This window comes from Spodoptera frugiperda, chromosome 24, assembly GCF_023101765.2.
Source record: "Spodoptera frugiperda isolate SF20-4 chromosome 24, AGI-APGP_CSIRO_Sfru_2.0, whole genome shotgun sequence".
NCBI lineage: Eukaryota > Metazoa > Arthropoda > Insecta > Lepidoptera > Noctuidae > Spodoptera > Spodoptera frugiperda.
This window is the reverse complement of record NC_064235.1, coordinates 5975506-5995829: the sequence shown is the minus strand read 5'-3', so window position 1 is coordinate 5995829 and position 20324 is coordinate 5975506. Positions and strand designations below refer to the sequence as shown.

The 20324-nt window shown below is 38.9% G+C and overlaps 3 protein-coding genes across 8 annotated transcripts in view; all 3 read left to right on the top strand.

Moving 5' to 3' along the window:
• The window catches only part of LOC118278541 (uncharacterized), a 43592-nt gene that overhangs the window by 18979 nt on the left and 4289 nt on the right, over positions 1–20324 (top strand). Inside the window, exon 14 of one of the 3 annotated variants that reach the window (XM_050703413.1) lies at positions 19123–19326. The exons of 1 other annotated variant lie outside the window; for it this stretch is intronic. The gene's annotated coding sequence lies outside the window, so the exon portion shown is untranslated. Of the gene's footprint in view, positions 1–4261; positions 4349–19122; positions 19327–20324 lie in introns of those variants that run through there. One more of the 3 variants, XM_050703414.1, reaches the window with a different exon arrangement.
• LOC118278450 (uncharacterized) lies at positions 2089–19128 on the top strand. The gene is made up of 4 exons (XM_050703383.1): positions 2089–2101; positions 2397–2608; positions 2952–3298; positions 18158–19128. The coding sequence occupies exons 1-4, from the start codon at positions 2089–2091 to the stop codon at positions 19110–19112; spliced, it is 1527 nt and encodes a 508-aa protein (XP_050559340.1). The 3' UTR covers positions 19113–19128.
• The window catches only part of LOC126912248 (uncharacterized), a 33856-nt gene continuing 16843 nt past the window's right edge, over positions 3312–20324 (top strand). For 2 of the 4 annotated variants that reach the window (XM_050703740.1, XM_050703741.1), the window contains exons 1-2: positions 3312–3669; positions 13491–14084. In XM_050703740.1, the coding sequence (XP_050559697.1) occupies positions 3393–3669; positions 13491–14074 (861 nt within the window). In that variant the 5' untranslated portion in view covers positions 3312–3392 and the 3' untranslated portion in view covers positions 14075–14084. Of the gene's footprint in view, positions 3670–7945; positions 9059–13490; positions 14085–20324 lie in introns of those variants that run through there. The other 2 variants (XM_050703738.1, XM_050703739.1) reach the window with 1 other exon arrangement.

Sequence of the window (20324 nt, the reverse complement as noted above, 5' to 3'; positions counted from 1 at the left end):
TTGTACTGTAGATAAGCTAAAAAAGGATTCCTTAAAAGGGTTGTTGAAAACGGACATTAGTTGTTGCATCACGCATAATTTCCTTGACATAAGATTCAAAAGCGAGACTCCTTGCTCGGCTGTCTTACTTGCAACCACTCCAATATCAGGTAGTCTAGTAGCTATAATAAAATGTGGATCTTTTTTTACGAAACGATTTGTGAATCAGAGTTGCTCCGTGCGGAAATCGAATCGAATCTGCTACACGTTGCGCGATAACCGTTTACCCATCCACCGCACCAACCGTGCAGTAATAAATATGTAATTTTTTTTTAAATATCTTTATATGAAGTAAGTTAAAAATACTATGTTAATTTCTAATATTTTCAAGGTGTTGCTCCATGCGGGAATCGAACCCACTAGACACTGCGCGGCAGTCGCACCAACCATACAGTAATAAAATGTGAATCTCTTTTTATAAAGAAGTTAAAAATACTAAGTTAATTTCTAGTATATTCAAAGGGGGATGAAATAGAAATGAAACCACATATTACATAATCAGCTGAACGTTTAATTAAATAAAAAATATGTATAATTAAATCATTTGAATCTACTACACTAGGAAAATAATATATTCGAAGATGGACTATACTCTAGATTGTTTAAGTCAAATGTCACATTTGAAAACTCATACAAATATGAATTAAATTAGTGTATAACTTCAATCAGATAGATGACTGTTCCACTCCCCTCCAAGACTTAGAGAATACATACACACACAACGTCACGCCTTTTATCCCCGAAGGCGTAGGCAGAGATGCACATTATGGCACGTAATGCCACTGTACAATGTACACCCACTTTTCACAATTTATTTTGTAAGTCCCATGTAATAGGGTGTGAGCCTATTGCCATATATTGGACACAATTCCAGACTCCGTGCTACTACCGAGAAATTTTCGAAAATCCGAAAAAAGTAGTAATACAGTAATACTTTACCCGACCCGGGAATCGAACCCGAGACCCCTTGTTCGGCAGTCGCACTTGCGACCACTCGACCAACGAGGCAGATAAGTTAAAAATACAAAGTTAATTTCTAGTATATTCAAAGGGGGATGAAATAGAAATGAAACCACATATTACATAATCAGCTGAACGTTTAATTAAATAAAAAATATGTATAATTAAATCATTTGAATCTACTACACTAGGAAAATAATATATTCGAAGATGGACTATACTCTAGATTGTTTAAGTCAAATGTCACATTTGAAAACTGATACAAATATGAATTAAATTAGTGTATAATTTCATATAGATAGATGACTGATTCACTCCCCTCCAAGACTTAGAGAATACATACACACACAACGTCACGCCTTTTATCCCCGAAGGGGTAGGCAGAGGTGCACAATACGGCACGTAATGCCGCTATACAATGTCGGAATACACACATACATACAAAAATTAGTTACATTTGTATGATTTTCACAACTGTGACATTTTAAAAGTAATATATGGTCAGTATTCTCCTACATACTACACCTACGTTTTTGACAAAATAAACCTGTGCTAATCCAAAATCTACCGAGATCGACACAAAGACATACAGAACCCTTAATTCGAGTTTGATTTACGCTTAAAGTAATAGAAAAGTGCGCGTTCGGCGCTTTAATTGGTTGATTTATTTAAGCCGACCAATCGGAGCGCCGAACGCGCTGTCGTTTCGATTACTTTAAATGTAAATCTCACTCGTACTTAAAGTGTACAGAAATCGGTCGCTCTATCACCAATTGCATTAATAGATTTTCTATTTTATTACCAAGACGATAAGATCGAAAATCTCTTAAAGTTAGCAACTGACTTGGCTAGATAATCCTGCCTAATTGCTGTATATAAATGTCTATAGTATGTAGCAGCGATTGCATTAACAGATTTTCAATTTTATTACCAAGAGGATAAGACCGAAAATCTATTAAAGTTAGCAACCGACTTGGCTTGGATCGTGCCTAATAGCTGTTTATTTGCAGTTATAACAGTGTCCATAGTATGTAGGACATTAAGTACTTGTGTCACAATGTCTGTATAGCCGCTATGTATCAGGTAACTATGAATGAAGCAGGTAATTTGTATGCACTATCTGTCACATAAGTGTATCGGGCACTTATATGAAGGTGGTGCAACAAGTGCTGCCCCTGTCCATTGCGAGCGGTCGTCTGGGGCCTTAGTCTGCTATTACAATTGTGTCAGAATGGTCGATCACTGAGCAGTGCGAGAGGGACGGAGCTATACAACCTACATAGCTCCGTCCCTGTCTGTCCACAATTGTAATAGCAGACTAAGGCCCCTGGAACCGCGCTAGCTACTACGATGTATTTGTACCGCGGCGTATATAAACAGTGTCGTCTTGTATTCAGCTGTACAATGGTTGTCCCGCCGCCCCCGCTCGGTGTCCACAAAGCGCGGTGTAACGCGGAGCTGCGCGCGCGCCGGGCGCGTGTGTCGGCGCCTGCAGTGGTGGCGCCGCGCGCGCTGCGCATGCGCGGTGGCCGCCGCGCACTGCGCCGCGCACACACAGGCCAGCTTGTATGCAGACATCGTGCATGTGCACAAGATGGATGATGCTCAGGTAAATATATGTACTTTGTTTCTTAACTTGACAAAATCTCAACTAGTTTCTAGCTCTTTTAGGGTGCTTATCAACTAGATATTTGCTATGTAATTACGAGTAGGTATGCTACACAGATGTAAAAGCCAAGCTGTGAAAATATGTAACCGTTTCCATTGATACTAAGCTATGTAGCTGTGCGAGGAAGATGCACAGCTCGAATATGCGATGTATCGATAGTAGGGAAGCCATCCATAGCACGGCGACAACTCGACTAGCGAGGCAGTATAACTATTAGTTAAGTACCAAATAATAATCCAAAAATACTTACTACATACTACATATAAAATATTTTCATTCACAGGTGAAAATCGACAACCGCCTCAAGTACATCCTAGGCCTGCCTCCGTCGAGCGATCCACCAATCATACCGACAGAAGCGAAAATCCAAATGTTTGCACCGAAGCAAGACTTCGAGACGATGCTAGAGTGCCAATCGTTCAAATCCCAAGTCAGTCCGACTAGGAAATATGTCACCATACCCGGATTTGTGTTACCTGACTTCTTTAAGCATAAACAATGTGACTGTTACGCCTGCGGTAACCCATATTGTCCCATAATTTTCTACACAACAGCCGGTCTAGAAGCCTCCATGTATTTTCGAGCGAACGAACAAGAAATAGCTAAAAATTACTTCAATGGTGTTATAAGGTCTTTTGATTATTTTGATACGAAGTTAAAAGCAGTTTTAACATCATATACAGAGTTGGATTTTGAAAAATATATCGTAGATCATACTAGAACAATGTTTGAAGAGGAATTTAGGAAGGTGAAATTAGAAATTTTGATCGAAGCGTCGTTTTTTGAGCTTAAAAATGGTAATTTTGATGCTGCGGATGAGTATATCGTGACTGTACATGAGATTTGCCAGGATCTGCGACTAAATGATGTGTATTTGAGCAATGAAATCCTGAATTTGATGATCGCGTCAGCTAAACTGAGGAATGTGGTCAAAAAACAAGCGTTTGATTTAGAAACTGAGTTCGAAAATCTTAAATTAAGTCCGAAAATGAAGACGGAAGGTGATAAAACGCCCGTATCGAAGGCCAAACTCCCCAATTATCGGCTAGAAAGATCAAAGACGAGGAGTTACCGAAAAAACGTAAAGTTATAAAACTCAATCTCGATGAAAACAGTTCAGACGAAAAAGAGGAAAAACCGAAGCCAAGAAAACCGGTGTCCGAATTCAAAATACCGGTTCCGGTGACATCGAAACCTGTTTTAGAGATATTGACACCGAGACCGTCAAGAAAACCGGTGATCACAGTCACTGACACAGCGAAAACACCTGTAAACGAAAAAACTGACAAATCTAATGAATTCTTTACTCCCATGTCGACTCCTGAACAATTTTTCACACCATTGAACACAATAAAAACATACTCAAAATCTACTTTAAGAAAAGGCTTAGTAAAAAATCTGGAACATGAGTTTGCGACACCTAAAGCTGTGTCGCAAAAGGAGAATTCTAAAAACCTAGATGCCCCTAGGTCTTCTAGGAAGGAGGAGAAAGATAGGGCTTTGAAAAGAGCCACTAGTCCTGGTAAATTGACTGAAAGTAAGACGCGCCCGCGTAGGCTAAGGCAACCTAAGTTAAATGAATAAGGGGGAAAGGTAGGTCTATTTCACAGTATGATTAAAGCTAATAATAGGGTAGATGACTAATTTTTATTTGAATGTCCGTCTTGTTGATTATTTTAAAATATTAGACACTTATTTTTTTTCTTACGGAAACAAATACTTTCGAAGATATATCGATCACTTCTAGGTACAAACGTACCTAGAAGTGAAGTCGATATATCTTAAGTAGAAATGACGTATTTGCTCCCACTCCGAAACTTTGATTCGTTTTATCTAAGTATTGTATCTTATATGACAAAATAAAAATACGTGTCTAATATTTTATCATTACCTAACTGACGGACTAAATAGATTTTTAACTTTCATACCCCGTCATCATCCCTATTGTGTGGTGGCGGCGCGATGGAGTAGATAACATTTGTCACCAACGTTACTATTCCTGCGGGTGCCATATACCCGAGTAAGGGAGTAATTCCTTAGCCCGCCAGGCACAAGCGAACAAACGTCGCATCGTTCGCAGTTGACGTGCGGACTGCTACGGTGCTTAGATCTTAATACAAACTCTTACTAAGCCTTCAGAACCCTTAGTACGAGTTTGCTTTACGTTTAAAGTAATCAAAACGAGAGCGCGTTCGGCTCTGGTTTGGCTCGAATAAACCAACCATTACTTTAAATGTAAAGCAAACTCGTACTAAGGTCCTGGTTATTTCAGCCTGCTATATGAAACTTGTCAATATAAATATAAAACTGTGAAATGATTCCTTAATGTATGGGATTTTAGTAAAAGGCCGTAGACGGCTGTAACCTATTTCAAGACAAATGTTGTACTAAAATATATTTTTATGATACTAACTGCCGTACTCAGTAATTTAATGGTTACTTAACCCAGTCCTTAGCAATTGTTTTCGGAACAATAATAGTTACTGAGGAATGGTTTAAGTAATCATTAAATGTGTCTGAGTAGGGCAGTGTGTAATTTATAAGGCTATTGTAGACCTATTATAGATATTTGTTTTATAATAAACTATTTGGAATTTTAATTCTTTAGTTTTCTTTCTAATGAGTAATACCCTGGACACGGGCTCAAATTACCCCTTAAACTATCACTTAACTAAGTCATTGAGGGTGCTTTTCCACCAGAGATGTGCTATGCTACGTTGCTGTGGATGCGTTTGACTTCCACCAATCATATTCATTGGTACACATAGCTTAGTACTGGTGGAAACGGACTCAACTAAGCTGTTTTTTATATGGAAAGATGTGTGCTATAGATGGCTTTGCGGATCACACACAGAGTTGCCCTGTGCGGGAATAGAACCCGATACACGCTGCGTGACAGCCGCACCAACCATGCAGTAATAAAATGTGAACCTCTTTTTATAAAGAAGTTAAAAATACAATGTCAATTTCTAGACACACCTAGAACCACCTCCACTACCACTCAACAGCTCCTTCCACCCAAAGGTTGCCTGGAAGAGATCGCTATAAGCGATAAGGCCGCCTTTGTGCACTTTCATCCTATAAGATGTTACTTATGCTTAATTTATTTTAAGGTGTACAATAAAGGTTATTTATTTATTTATTATTTATTTATTCTAGTATATCCAAAGGGAGATATAGAAATAGAAATGAAACCACACATTACATAATCAGCTGAACGTTTAATTAAATAAAAAATATGTATAATTAAATCATTTGAATCTACTACACTAGAAAATAATATATTCGAAGATGGACTATACTCTAGACTGTTTAAGTCAAATGTCACATTTGAAAACTCATACAAATATGAATTAAATTAGTGTATAACTTCATATAGATAGATGACTGATCCACTCCCCTCCTCCAAGACTGAGGGAGTACATACACACACAACGTCACGCCTTTTATCCCCGAAGGGGTAGGCAGAGGTGCGCATTACGGCACGTAATGCCGCTATACAATGTGGCAATACAATAAATTAGTTACATTTGTATGATTTTCACAACTGTGACATTTTAAAAGTAATATATGGTCAGTATTCTCTTTCTTATACTAACTATGAAAAAACCGCGATTTCACCGACATTTCTGACAAAACAAACCTGTGCTAATCCAAAATCTACCGAGATCGACACAAAGACATACCAGAACCCTTAGTACAAAAAACGAAACGAGAGCGCGTTCGGCGTCCTGATTGGCCGGCTTGAATGAATCAACCAGTCAGAGCGCCGAATAGGCTCTCATTTCTATTACTTTAAGCGTAAATCTCACTCGTACTTAAAGGGTACAGAAATCGGTCGTTTTAACAGCAAATACATTAATAGATTTTCAATTTTATTACCAAGAGGATAAGACTGAAAATCTATTAACGTTAGCAACTGACTTGGCTAGATAATCGTGCCTAATATCTATTTATAAGTGTCTATAGTATGTAGCAACGATTGCATTAATAGATTTTCAATTTTATTACTAAGAGTATAAGACAGAAAATCTATTAAAGTTAGCAACCTACTTGGCTTGGATCGTGCCTAATAGCTGTTTATTTGCAGTTATAACAGTGTCCATAGTATGTAGGACATTAAGTGCTTGTTTCACAATGTCTAAATAGCTGCTATGTATCAGGTAACTTTGAATGAAGCAGGTAATTTGTATGCACTATCTGTCACATAAGTGTATCGGGCACTTATATGAAGGTGGTGCAACAAGTGCTGCCCCCTGTCCATTGCGAGCGGTCGTCTGGGGCCTTAGTCTGCTATTACAATTGTGTCAGAATGGTCGATCACTGAGCAGTGCGAGAGGGACGGAGCTATACAACCTACATAGCTCCGTCCCTGTCTGTCCACAATTGTAATAGCATAAGGCCCCTGGAACCATGCTAGCTACTCCGATGTATTTGTACCGCGGCGTATATAAACAGTGTTGTCTTGTATTCAGCTGTACAATGGTTGTCCCGCCGCCCCCGCTCGGTGTCCACAAAGCGCGGTATATCGTCGAGCTGCGCGCGCGCCGTGCGCGTGTGTCGGCGCCTGCAGTGGTGGCGCCGCGCGCGCTGCGCATGCGCGGTGGCCGCCGCGCACTGCGCCGCGCACACACAGGCCAGCTTGTATGCAGACATCGTGCATGTGCACAAGATGGACGATGCTCAGGTAAATATTCGTAGTTTATTTCTTATACAACTAACAAAATGATTTATGATTTCAATAAAAGGTAATAAAAATACTAATAACAACTATTTGACGAAATCTTGACTAATTTCTAGTCACACTGGGACTTTTAGGGTGCTTATACTCCAGAGATGTGCTATGTGACTATGCTACGAAGATGTGCTAAGCTGTGCACCTATGTTACAGTTTCCACTGATACTAAGCTATGTAGCTGTGCGAGTAAGATGCGCAGCTCGAGTATGCGATATATCGATAGTAGGGAAGCTATCCATAGCATAGCGACAACTCGAAAAGCGAGACAGTATAACTATTAGTTAAGTACCAAATAATAATCCCGAAATACGTACTACTTATAAAATATTTTCATTCACAGGTGAAAATCGACAACCGCCTCAAGTACATCCTAGGCCTGCCTCCGTCGAGCGATCCACCAATCATACCGACAGAAGCGAAAATCCAAATGTTTGCGCCGAAGCAAGACTTTGAGACCATGCTAGAGTGCCAATCGTTCAAGTCCCAAGTCAGTCCGACTAGGAAATATGTCACCATACCCGGATTTGTGTTACCTGACTTCCTTAAGCATAAACAATGTGACTGTTACGCCTGCATTAACCCATATTGTCCCATAATATTCTACATAACAGCCGGTCTAGAAGCTTCCATGTATTTTCGAGCGAACGAACAAGAAATAGCTAAAAATTACTTCAATGGTGTTATAAGGTCTTTTGATTACTTTGATACAAAGCTAAAAGCAGTTTTAACATCATATACAGAGTTGGATTTCGAGAAATATGTAGTAGATCATACTAGAATAATGTTTGAAGAGGAATTTAGGAAGGTGAAATTAGAAATTTTGATCGAAGCGTCGTTTTTTGAGCTTAAAAATGGTAATTTTGATGCTGCAGATGAATATATCGTGACTGTACATGAGATTTGCCAGGATCTGCGACTAAATGATGTGTATTTGAGCAATGAAATCCTGAATTTGATGATAGCGTCAGCTAAACTGAGGAATGTGGTCAAAAAACAAGCGTTTGATTTAGAAACTGAGTTCGAAAATCTGAAATTGAGTCCGAAAATGAAGATGGAAGGTGATAAAACGCCCGTATCGAAGGCCAAACTCCCCCAATTATCGGCTAGAAAGGTCAAAGACGAGGAATTACCGAAAAAACGTAAAGTTATAAAACTTAACCTCGACGAAAACAGTTCAGACGAAAAAGAAGAGAAACCGAAACCAAGAAAACCGGTGTCCGAATTCAAAATACCGGTTCCGGTGACATCGAAACCTGTTTTAGAGATATTGACACCGAGACCGTCAAGAAAACCGGTGATCACAGTCACTGACACAGCGAAAACACCTGTAAACGACAAAACAGACAAATCTAATGAATTCTTTACCCCCATGTCGACTCCTGAACAATTCTTCACGCCATTGAACACAATAAAAACATACTCAAAATCTACTTTAAGAAAAGGCTTAGTCAAAAATCTGGAACATGAGTTTGCGACACCTAAAGCTGTGTCGCAAAAGGAGAATTCTAAAAACCTAGATGCCCCTAGGTCTTCTAGGAAGGAGGAGAAAGATAGGGCTTTGAAAAGAGCCACTAGTCCTGGTAAATTGACTGAAAGTAAGACCCGCCCCCGTAGGCTAAGGCAACCTAAGTTAAATGAATAAGGGGGGAAAGGTAGGGCTATTACACAGTCTGATTAAAGCTAATAATAGGGTAGATGAGTAATTTTTATTCTAATGTTGATTATTTGAAAACATTAGACACGTATTTTTTATTTTCTTACGGAAACAAATACTTTCTAAGATATATCGATTTGAAATGATAATAAAATAAAATATGACTTCACTTCTAGGTACGTTTTTTAAACGTAGAAATGACGTATTTGCTGTCACTCCTAAACTTTGATTCGTTTTATCTAAGTATTGTTATGTTATACTAGCTACTTCCGCGCGGTTTCACCCGCTCTGCTTGGCTCCTATTAGTCATAGCGTGATGTTTTATAGCCTATAACCTTCCTCGATAAATGCACTATTCAACACAAAAATAATTATTCAAATCGGACCAGTAGTTCTGGAGATTAGCGCGTTCAAACAAACAAACAATCAAACAAACAAACTCTTCAGCTTTATAATATTAGTATAGATGACAAAATAAAAATACGTGTCTAATATTTTTCCATTACCTAACTGACGGACTAAATAGATTTTTAACTTTCATACCCCGTCATCATCCCTATTGTGTGGTGGCGGCGCGATGGAGTAGATAACATTTGTCACCAACGCTACTCTTCCTGCGGGTGCCATATACCCGAGTAAGGGAGTAATTCCTTAGCCCGCCAGGCACAAGCGAACAAACGTCGCATCGTTCGCAGTTGACGTGCGGACTGCTACGGTGCTTAGATCTTAATACAAACTCTTACTAAGCCTTCAGAAACCTTAGGACGAGTTTGCTCTACGTTTAAAGTAATCGAAACGAGAGCGCGTTCGGCGCTCGGATTGACCGGCTCAAATAAAACAACCATTACTTTAAACGTAAAGCAAACGCGTACTAAGATTATTTTACTTACGGTTATTTCAGCCTAATATATGAAACTTGTCAATATGAATATAAAACTGTGAAATAGATTCCTTAATGTATGGGATTTTAGTAAAAGGCCGTAGACGGCTGTAACCTATTTCAAGACAAATGTTGTACTAAAATATATTTTTATGATACTAACTACCGTACTCAGTCATTTAATGGTTACTTAACCCAGTCCTTAGCAATTGTTTTCGGAACAATAATAGTTACTGAGGAATGGTTTAAGTAATCATTAAATGTGTCTGAGTAGGGCAGTGTGTAATTTATAAGGCTATTGTAGACCTATTATAGATATTTGTTTTATAATAAACTATTTGGAATTTTAATTCTTTAGTTTTCTTTCTAATGAGTAATACCCTGGACACGGGCTCAAATTACCCCTTAAACTATCACTTAACTAAGTCATTGAGGGTGCTTTTCCACCAGAGATGTGCTATGCTACGTTGCTGTGGATGCGTTTGACTTCCACCAATCATATTCATTGGTACACATAGCTTAGTACTGGTGGAAACGGACTCAACTAAGCTGTTTTTTATATGGAAAGATGTGTGCTATAGATGGCTTTGCGGATCACACACAGAGTTGCCCTGTGCGGGAATAGAACCCGATACACGCTGCGTGACAGCCGCACCAACCATGCAGTAATAAAATGTGAACCTCTTTTTATAAAGAAGTTAAAAATACAATGTCAATTTCTAGACACACCTAGAACCACCTCCACTACCACTCAACAGCTCCTTCCACCCAAAGGTTGCCTGGAAGAGATCGCTATAAGCGATAAGGCCGCCTTTGTGCACTTTCATCCTATAAGATGTTACTTATGCTTAATTTATTTTAAGGTGTACAATAAAGGTTATTTATTTATTATTATTTATTTATTCTAGTATATCCAAAGGGAGATATAGAAATAGAAATGAAACCACACATTACATAATCAGCTGAACGTTTAATTAAATAAAAAATATGTATAATTAAATCATTTGAATCTACTACACTAGAAAATAATATATTCGAAGATGGACTATACTCTAGACTGTTTAAGTCAAATGTCACATTTGAAAACTCATACAAATATGAATTAAATTAGTGTATAACTTCATATAGATAGATGACTGATCCACTCCCCTCCTCCAAGACTGAGGGAGTACATACACACACAACGTCACGCCTTTTATCCCCGAAGGGGTAGGCAGAGGTGCGCATTACGGCACGTAATGCCGCTATACAATGTGGCAATACAATAAATTAGTTACATTTGTATGATTTTCACAACTGTGACATTTTAAAAGTAATATATGGTCAGTATTCTCTTTCTTATACTAACTATGAAAAAACCGCGATTTCACCGACATTTCTGACAAAACAAACCTGTGCTAATCCAAAATCTACCGAGATCGACACAAAGACATACCAGAACCCTTAGTACAAAAAACGAAACTAGAGCGCGTTCGGCGCTCTGATTGGCCGGCTTGAATTCACCAACCAATCAAAGCGCCGAACGCGCTCTCATTTCGATCTCTTTAAGCGTAAATCTCACTCGTACTTAAAGGGTACAGAAATCGGTCGCTCTATCAGCAAATACATTAATAGATTTTCAATTTTATTACCAAGAGGATAAGACTGAAAATCTATTAACGTTAGCAACTGACTTGGCTAGATAATCGTGCCTAATATCTATTTATAAGTGTCTATAGTATGTAGCAACGATTGCATTAATAGATTTTCAATTTTATTACTAAGAGTATAAGACAGAAAATCTATTAAAGTTAGCAACCTACTTGGCTTGGATCGTGCCTAATAGCTGTTTATTTGCAGTTATAACAGTGTCCATAGTATGTAGGACATTAAGTGCTTGTTTCACAATGTCTAAATAGCTGCTATGTATCAGGTAACTTTGAATGAAGCAGGTAATTTGTATGCACTATCTGTCACATAAGTGTATCGGGCACTTATATGAAGGTGGTGCAACAAGTGCTGCCCCCTGTCCATTGCGAGCGGTCGTCTGGGGCCTTAGTCTGCTATTACAATTGTGTCAGAATGGTCGATCACTGAGCAGTGCGAGAGGGACGGAGCTATACAACCTACATAGCTCCGTCCCTGTCTGTCCACAATTGTAATAGCATAAGGCCCCTGGAACCATGCTAGCTACTCCGATGTATTTGTACCGCGGCGTATATAAACAGTGTTGTCTTGTATTCAGCTGTACAATGGTTGTCCCGCCGCCCCCGCTCGGTGTCCACAAAGCGCGGTATATCGTCGAGCTGCGCGCGCGCCGTGCGCGTGTGTCGGCGCCTGCAGTGGTGGCGCCGCGCGCGCTGCGCATGCGCGGTGGCCGCCGCGCACTGCGCCGCGCACACACAGGCCAGCTTGTATGCAGACATCGTGCATGTGCACAAGATGGATGATGCTCAGGTAAATATTCGTAGTTTATTTCTTATACAACTAACAAAATGATTTATGATTTCAATAAAAGGTAATAAAAATACTAATAACAACTATTTGACGAAATCTTGACTAATTTCTAGTCACACTGGGACTTTTAGGGTGCTTATACTCCAGAGATGTGCTATGTAGCTATGCTACGAAGGTGTAAAAGCTAAGCTGTGAACCTAATGTTACGGTTTCCACCGATACTAAGCTATGTAGCTGTGCGAGTAAGATGCGCAGCTCGAGTATGCGATATATCGATAGTAGGGAAGCTATCCATAGCATAGCGACAACTCGAAAAGCGAGACAGTATAACTATTAGTTAAGTACCAAATAATAATCCCGAAATACGTACTACTTATAAAATATTTTCATTCACAGGTGAAAATCGACAACCGCCTCAAGTACATCCTAGGCCTGCCTCCGTCGAGCGATCCACCAATCATACCGACAGAAGCGAAAATCCAAATGTTTGCGCCGAAGCAAGACTTTGAGACCATGCTAGAGTGCCAATCGTTCAAGTCCCAAGTCAGTCCGACTAGGAAATATGTCACCATACCCGGATTTGTGTTACCTGACTTCCTTAAGCATAAACAATGTGACTGTTACGCCTGCATTAACCCATATTGTCCCATAATATTCTACATAACAGCCGGTCTAGAAGCTTCCATGTATTTTCGAGCGAACGAACAAGAAATAGCTAAAAATTACTTCAATGGTGTTATAAGGTCTTTTGATTACTTTGATACAAAGCTAAAAGCAGTTTTAACATCATATACAGAGTTGGATTTCGAGAAATATGTAGTAGATCATACTAGAATAATGTTTGAAGAGGAATTTAGGAAGGTGAAATTAGAAATTTTGATCGAAGCGTCGTTTTTTGAGCTTAAAAATGGTAATTTTGATGCTGCAGATGAATATATCGTGACTGTACATGAGATTTGCCAGGATCTGCGACTAAATGATGTGTATTTGAGCAATGAAATCCTGAATTTGATGATAGCGTCAGCTAAACTGAGGAATGTGGTCAAAAAACAAGCGTTTGATTTAGAAACTGAGTTCGAAAATCTGAAATTGAGTCCGAAAATGAAGATGGAAGGTGATAAAACGCCCGTATCGAAGGCCAAACTCCCCCAATTATCGGCTAGAAAGGTCAAAGACGAGGAATTACCGAAAAAACGTAAAGTTATAAAACTTAACCTCGACGAAAACAGTTCAGACGAAAAAGAAGAGAAACCGAAACCAAGAAAACCGGTGTCCGAATTCAAAATACCGGTTCCGGTGACATCGAAACCTGTTTTAGAGATATTGACACCGAGACCGTCAAGAAAACCGGTGATCACAGTCACTGACACAGCGAAAACACCTGTAAACGAAAAAACTGACAAATCTAATGAATTCTTTACTCCCATGTCGACTCCTGAACAATTCTTCACGCCATTGAACACAATAAAAACATACTCAAAATCTACTTTAAGAAAAGGCTTAGTCAAAAATCTGGAACATGAGTTTGCGACACCTAAAGCTGTGTCGCAAAAGGAGAATTCTAAAAACCTAGATGCCCCTAGGTCTTCTAGGAAGGAGGAGAAAGATAGGGCTTTGAAAAGAGCCACTAGTCCTGGTAAATTGACTGAAAGTAAGACCCGCCCCCGTAGGCTAAGGCAACCTAAGTTAAATGAATAAGGGGGGAAAGGTAGGGCTATTACACAGTCTGATTAAAGCTAATAATAGGGTAGATGACTAATTTTTGTTCTAATGTTGATTATTTGAAAACATTCGACACGTATTTTTTATTTTCTTACGGAAACAAATACTTTCTAAGATATATCGATTTGAAATGATAATAAAATAAAATATGACTTCACTTCTAGGTACGTGTTTTATACGTAGAAATGACGTATTTGCTACTCCTAAACTTTGATTCGTTTTATCTAAGTACTAGCTACTTCCGCGCGGTTTCACCCGCTCTGCTTGGCTCCTATTAGTCATAGCGTGATGTTTTATAGCCTATAACCTTCCTCGATAAATGCACTATTCAACACAAAAATAATTATTCAAATCGGACCAGTAGTTCTGGAGATTAGCGCGTTCAAACAAACAAACAATCAAACAAACAAACTCTTCAGCTTTATAATATTAGTATAGATGACAAAATAAAAATACGTGTCTAATATTTTTTCATTACCTAACTGACGGACTAAATAGATTTTTAACTTTCATACCCCGTCATCATCCCTATTGTGTGGTGGCGGCGCGATGGAGTAGATAACATTTGTCACCAACGCTACTCTTCCTGCGGGTGCCATATACCCGAGTAAGGGAGTAATTCCTTAGCCCGCCAGGCACAAGCGAACAAACGTCGCATCGTTCGCAGTTGACGTGCGGACTGCTACGGTGCTTAGATCTTAATACAAACTCATACTAAGCCTTCAGAAACCTTAGGACGAGTTTGCTCTACGTTTACAGTAATCAAAACGAGAGCGCGTTCGGCGCTCTGATTGGCCGGCTCAAATAAAACAACCATTACTTTAAACGTAAAGCAAACGCGTACTAAGATTATTTTACTTACGGTTATTTCAGCCTAATATATGAAACCTGTCAATATGAATACAAAACTGTGAAATAGATTTCTTAATGTATGGGATTTTAGTAAAAGGCCGTAGACGGCTGTAACCTATTTCAAGACAAATGTTGTACTAAAATATATTTTTATGATACTAACTACCGTACTCAGTCATTTAATGGTTACTTAACCCAGTCCTTAGCAATTGTTTTCGGAACAATAATAGTTACTGAGGAATGGTTTAAGTAATCATTAAATGTGTCTGAGTAGGGCAGTGTGTAATTTATAAGGCTATTGTAGACCTATTATAGATATTTGTTTTATAATAAACTATTTGGAATTTTAATTCTTTAGTTTTCTTTCTAATGAGTAATACCCTGGACACGGGCTCAAATTACCCCTTAAACTGTCAGTTAACTAAGTCATTGAGGGTGCTTTTCCACCAGAGATGTGCTATGCTACGTTGCTGTGGATGCGTTTGACTTCCACCAATCATATTCATTGGTACACATAGCTTAGTACTGGTGGAAACGGACTCAACTAAGCTGTTTTTTATATGGAAAGATGTGTGCTATAGATGGCTTTGCGGATCACACACAGAGTTGCCCTGTGCGGGAATAGAACCCGATACACGCTGCGTGACAGCCGCACCAACCATGCAGTAATAAAATGTGAACCTCTTTTTATAAAGAAGTTAAAAATACAATGTCAATTTCTAGACACACCTAGAACCACCTCCACTACCACTCAACAGCTCCTTCCACCCAAAGGTTGCCTGGAAGAGATCGCTATAAGCGATAAGGCCGCCTTTGTGCACTTTCATCCTATAAGATGTTACTTATGCTTAATTTATTTAAAGGTGTACAATAAAGGTTATTTATTTATTATTATTTATTTATTCTAGTATATCCAAAGGGAGATATAGAAATAGAAATGAAACCACACATTACATAATCAGCTGAACGTTTAATTAAATAAAAAATATGTATAATTAAATCATTTGAATCTACTACACTAGAAAATAATATATTCGAAGATGGACTATACTCTAGACTGTTTAAGTCAAATGTCACATTTGAAAACTCATACAAATATGAATTAAATTAGTGTATAACTTCATATAGATAGATGACTGATCCACTCCCCTCCTCCAAGACTGAGGGAGTACATACACACACAACGTCACGCCTTTTATCCCCGAAGGGGTAGGCAGAGGTGCGCATTACGGCACGTAATGCCGCTATACAATGTGGCAATACAATAAATTAGTTACATTTGTATGATTTTCACAACTGTGACATTTTAAAAGTAATATATGGTCAGTATTCTCTTTCTTATACTAACTATGAAAAAACCGCGATTTCACCGACATTTCTGACAAAACAAACCTGTGCTAATCCAAAATCTACCGAGATCGACACAAAGACATACCAGAACCCTTAGTACAAAAAACGAAACAAGAGCGCGTTCGGCGCTCTAATTGGCCGGCTCGTATAAACCAACCAATCAAAGCGCCGCACGCGCTCTCATTTCTATTACTTTAAGCGTAAATCTCACTCGTACTTAAAGGGTACAGAAATCGGTCGCTCTATCAGCAATTGCATTAATAGATTTTCAATTTTATTACCAAGAGGATAAGACTGAAAATCTATTAACGTTAGCAACTGACTTGGCTAGATAATCGTGCCTAATATCTATTTATAAGTGTCTATAGTATGTAGCAACGATTGCATTAATAGATTTTCAATTTTATTACTAAGAGTATAAGACAGAAAATCTATTAAAGTTAGCAACCTACTTGGCTTGGATCGTGCCTAATAGCTGTTTATTTGCAGTTATAACAGTGTCCATAGTATGTAGGACATTAAGTGCTTGTTTCACAATGTCTAAATAGCTGCTATGTATCAGGTAACTTTGAATGAAGCAGGTAATTTGTATGCACTATCTGTCACATAAGTGTATCGGGCACTTATATGAAGGTGGTGCAACAAGTGCTGCCCCCTGTCCATTGCGAGCGGTCGTCTGGGGCCTTAGTCTGCTATTACAATTGTGTCAGAATGGTCGATCACTGAGCAGTGCGAGAGGGACGGAGCTATACAACCTACATAGCTCCGTCCCTGTCTGTCCACAATTGTAATAGCATAAGGCCCCTGGAACCATGCTAGCTACTCCGATGTATTTGTACCGCGGCGTATATAAACAGTGTTGTCTTGTATTCAGCTGTACAATGGTTGTCCCGCCGCCCCCGCTCGGTGTCCACAAAGCGCGGTATATCGTCGAGCTGCGCGCGCGCCGTGCGCGTGTGTCGGCGCCTGCAGTGGTGGCGCCGCGCGCGCTGCGCATGCGCGGTGGCCGCCGCGCACTGCGCCGCGCACACACAGGCCAGCTTGTATGCAGACATCGTGCATGTGCACAAGATGGATGATGCTCAGGTAAATATATTATGTACTTTATTTCTTATACAACTAACAAAATGATCTAAGAATTCAGTATGATTTCATATAAAAAATGAATTCAACAAAAAGTAATAAAAATACTAGCATCAATTATTTGACAAAATCTCGACTAATTTCTAGTCACACTGGGACTTTTAGGGTGCTTATCCTCCAGAGACGTGCTATGTAGCTACGCTATACATGTAAAAGCCTAACTGTGAAACTATGTGACAGTTTCCACTGATACTAAGCTATGTAGCTGTGCGAGGAAGATGCGCAGCTCGAGTATGCGATGTATCGATAGTAGGGAAGTCATCCATAGCATAGCGACAACTCGACTAGCGAGACAGTATAACTATTAGTTAAGTACCAAATAATAATCCCAAAATACCTACTACATATAAAATATTTTCATTCACAGGTGAAAATCGACAACCGCCTCAAGTACATCCTAGGCCTGCCTCCGTCGAGCGATCCACCAATCATACCGACAGAAGCGAAAATCCAAATGTTTGCGCCGAAGCAAGACTTTGAGACCATGCTAGAGTGCCAATCGTTCAAGTCCCAAGTCAGTCCGACTAGGAAATATGTCACCATACCCGGATTTGTGTTACCTGACTTCCTTAAGCATAAACAATGTGACTGTTACGCCTGCATTAACCCATATTGTCCCATAATTTTCTACATAACAGCCGGTCTAGAAGCTTCCATGTATTTTCGAGCGAACGAACAAGAAATAGCTAAAAATTACTTCAATGGTGTTATAAGGTCTTTTGATTACTTTGATACGAAGTTAAAAGCAGTTTTAACATCATATACAGAGTTGGATTTCGAAAAATATATAGTAGATCATACTAGAATAATGTTTGAAGAGGAATTTAGGAAGGTGAAATTAGAAATTTTGATCGAAGCGTCGTTTTTTGAGCTTAAAAATGGTAATTTTGATGCCGCGGATGACTATATCGTGACTATACATGAGATTTGCCAGGATCTGCGACTAAATGATGTGTATTTGAGCAATGAAATCCTGAATTTGATGATCGCGTCAGCTAAACTGAGGAATGTGGTCAAAAAACAAGCGTTTGATTTAGAAACTGAGTTCGAAAATCTTAAATTAAGTCCGAAAATGAAGACTGAAGGTGATAAAACGCCCGTATCGAAGGCCAAACTCCCCCAATTATCGGCTAGAAAGGTCAAAGATGAGGAGTTACCGAAAAAACGTAAAGTTATAAAACTTAACCTCGACGAAAACAGTTCGGATGAGAAGGAAGAAAAACCGAAGCCAAGAAAACCGGTGTCCGAATTCAAAATACCGGTTCCGGTAACATCGAAACCTGTTTTAGAGATATTGACACCGAGACCGTCAAGAAAACCGGTGATCACAGTCACTGACACAGCGAAAACACCTGTAAACGAAAAAACTGACAAATCTAATGAATTCTTTACTCCCATGTCGACTCCTGAACAATTTTTCACACCATTGAACACAATAAAAACATACTCAAAATCTACTTTAAGAAAAGGCTTAGTAAAAAATCTGGAACATGAGTTTGCGACACCTAAAGCTGTGTCGCAAAAGGAGAATTCTAAAAACCTAGATGCCCCTAGGTCTTCTAGGAAGGAGGAGAAAGATAGGGCTTTGAAAAGAGCCACTAGTCCTGGTAAATTGACTGAAAGTAAGACGCGCCCCCGTAGGCTAAGGCAACCTAAGTTAAATGAATAAGGGGGGAAAGGTAGGGCTATTACACAGTCTGATTAAAGCTAATAATAGGGTAGATGACTAATTTTTATTCTAATGTCCGTCTTGTGGATTATTTTAAAACATTAGACACGTATTTTTTATTTTCTTACTGAAACAAATACTTTCGAAGATATATCGATTTGAAATGATAATCACATAAAATATGACTTCACTTCTAGGTATGTTTTTACGTAGAAATAACTTTAACTAAATAAGTATTGTTATGTTATATGACAAAATAAAAAACACGTGTCTAATATTTTTCCTTTACCTAACTGACGGACTAAATTGATTTAAAATTTTCATACCCTGTCATCATCCCTATTGTGTGGTGGCGGCGCGATGGAGTAGATAACATTTGTCACAAACGCTACTCTTCCTGCGGGTGCCATATACCCGACTAAGGAGTAGTACCTTAGCCCGCCAGGCACAAGCGAACAAACGTCGCATCGTTCGCAGTTGACGTGCGGACTGCTACGGTGCTTAGATCTTAATACAAACTCATACTAAGCCTTCAGAACCCTTAGTACGAGTTTGCTTTATGTCTACAGTAATCAAAACGAGAGCGAGTTCGGCATTCTGATTGGCCGGCTCTAATAAACCAACCATTACTTTAAATGTAAAGCAAATGCGTACTAAGATGCGGTTATTTCAGCCTGATATATGAAACTTGTCAATATGAATATAAAACTGTGAAATAGATTCCTTAATGTATGGGATTTTAGTAAAATGCCGTAGACGGCTGTAACCTATTTCAAGACAAATGTTGTACTAAAATATATTTTTATGATACTAACTGCCGTACTCAGTCATTTAATGGTTACTTAACCCAGTCCTTAGCAATTGTTTTCGGAACAAAATATTTACTAAGGAATGGTTTAAGTAATCATTAAATGTGTCTGAGTGTGGCAGTGTGTAATTTATAAGGCTATTGTAGACCTATTATAGATATTTGTTTTATAATAAACTATTTGGAATTTTAATTCTTTAGTTTTCTTTCTAATGAGTAATACCCTGGACACGGGCTCAAATTACCCCTTAAACTATCACTTAACTAAGTCATTGAGGGTGCTTTTCCACCAGAGATGTGCTATGCTACGTTGCTGTGGATGCGTTTGACTTCCACCAATCGTATTCATTGGTACACATAGCTTAGCACTGGTGGAAATGGACTCACCTAAGCTGTTTTTTATA

Excerpts from the sequence above, each read along its gene's own strand:
- LOC118278450 (XM_050703383.1), top strand. Across the intron at positions 2,609-2,951 it reads ACAAGATGGATGATGCTCAG|GTGAAAATCGACAACCGCCT; the intron begins GTAAATATATGT and ends TTTCATTCACAG. Across the intron at positions 3,299-18,157 it reads TACTTCAATGGTGTTATAAG|GTCTTTTGATTACTTTGATA; the intron begins GTCTTTTGATTA and ends TGGTGTTATAAG.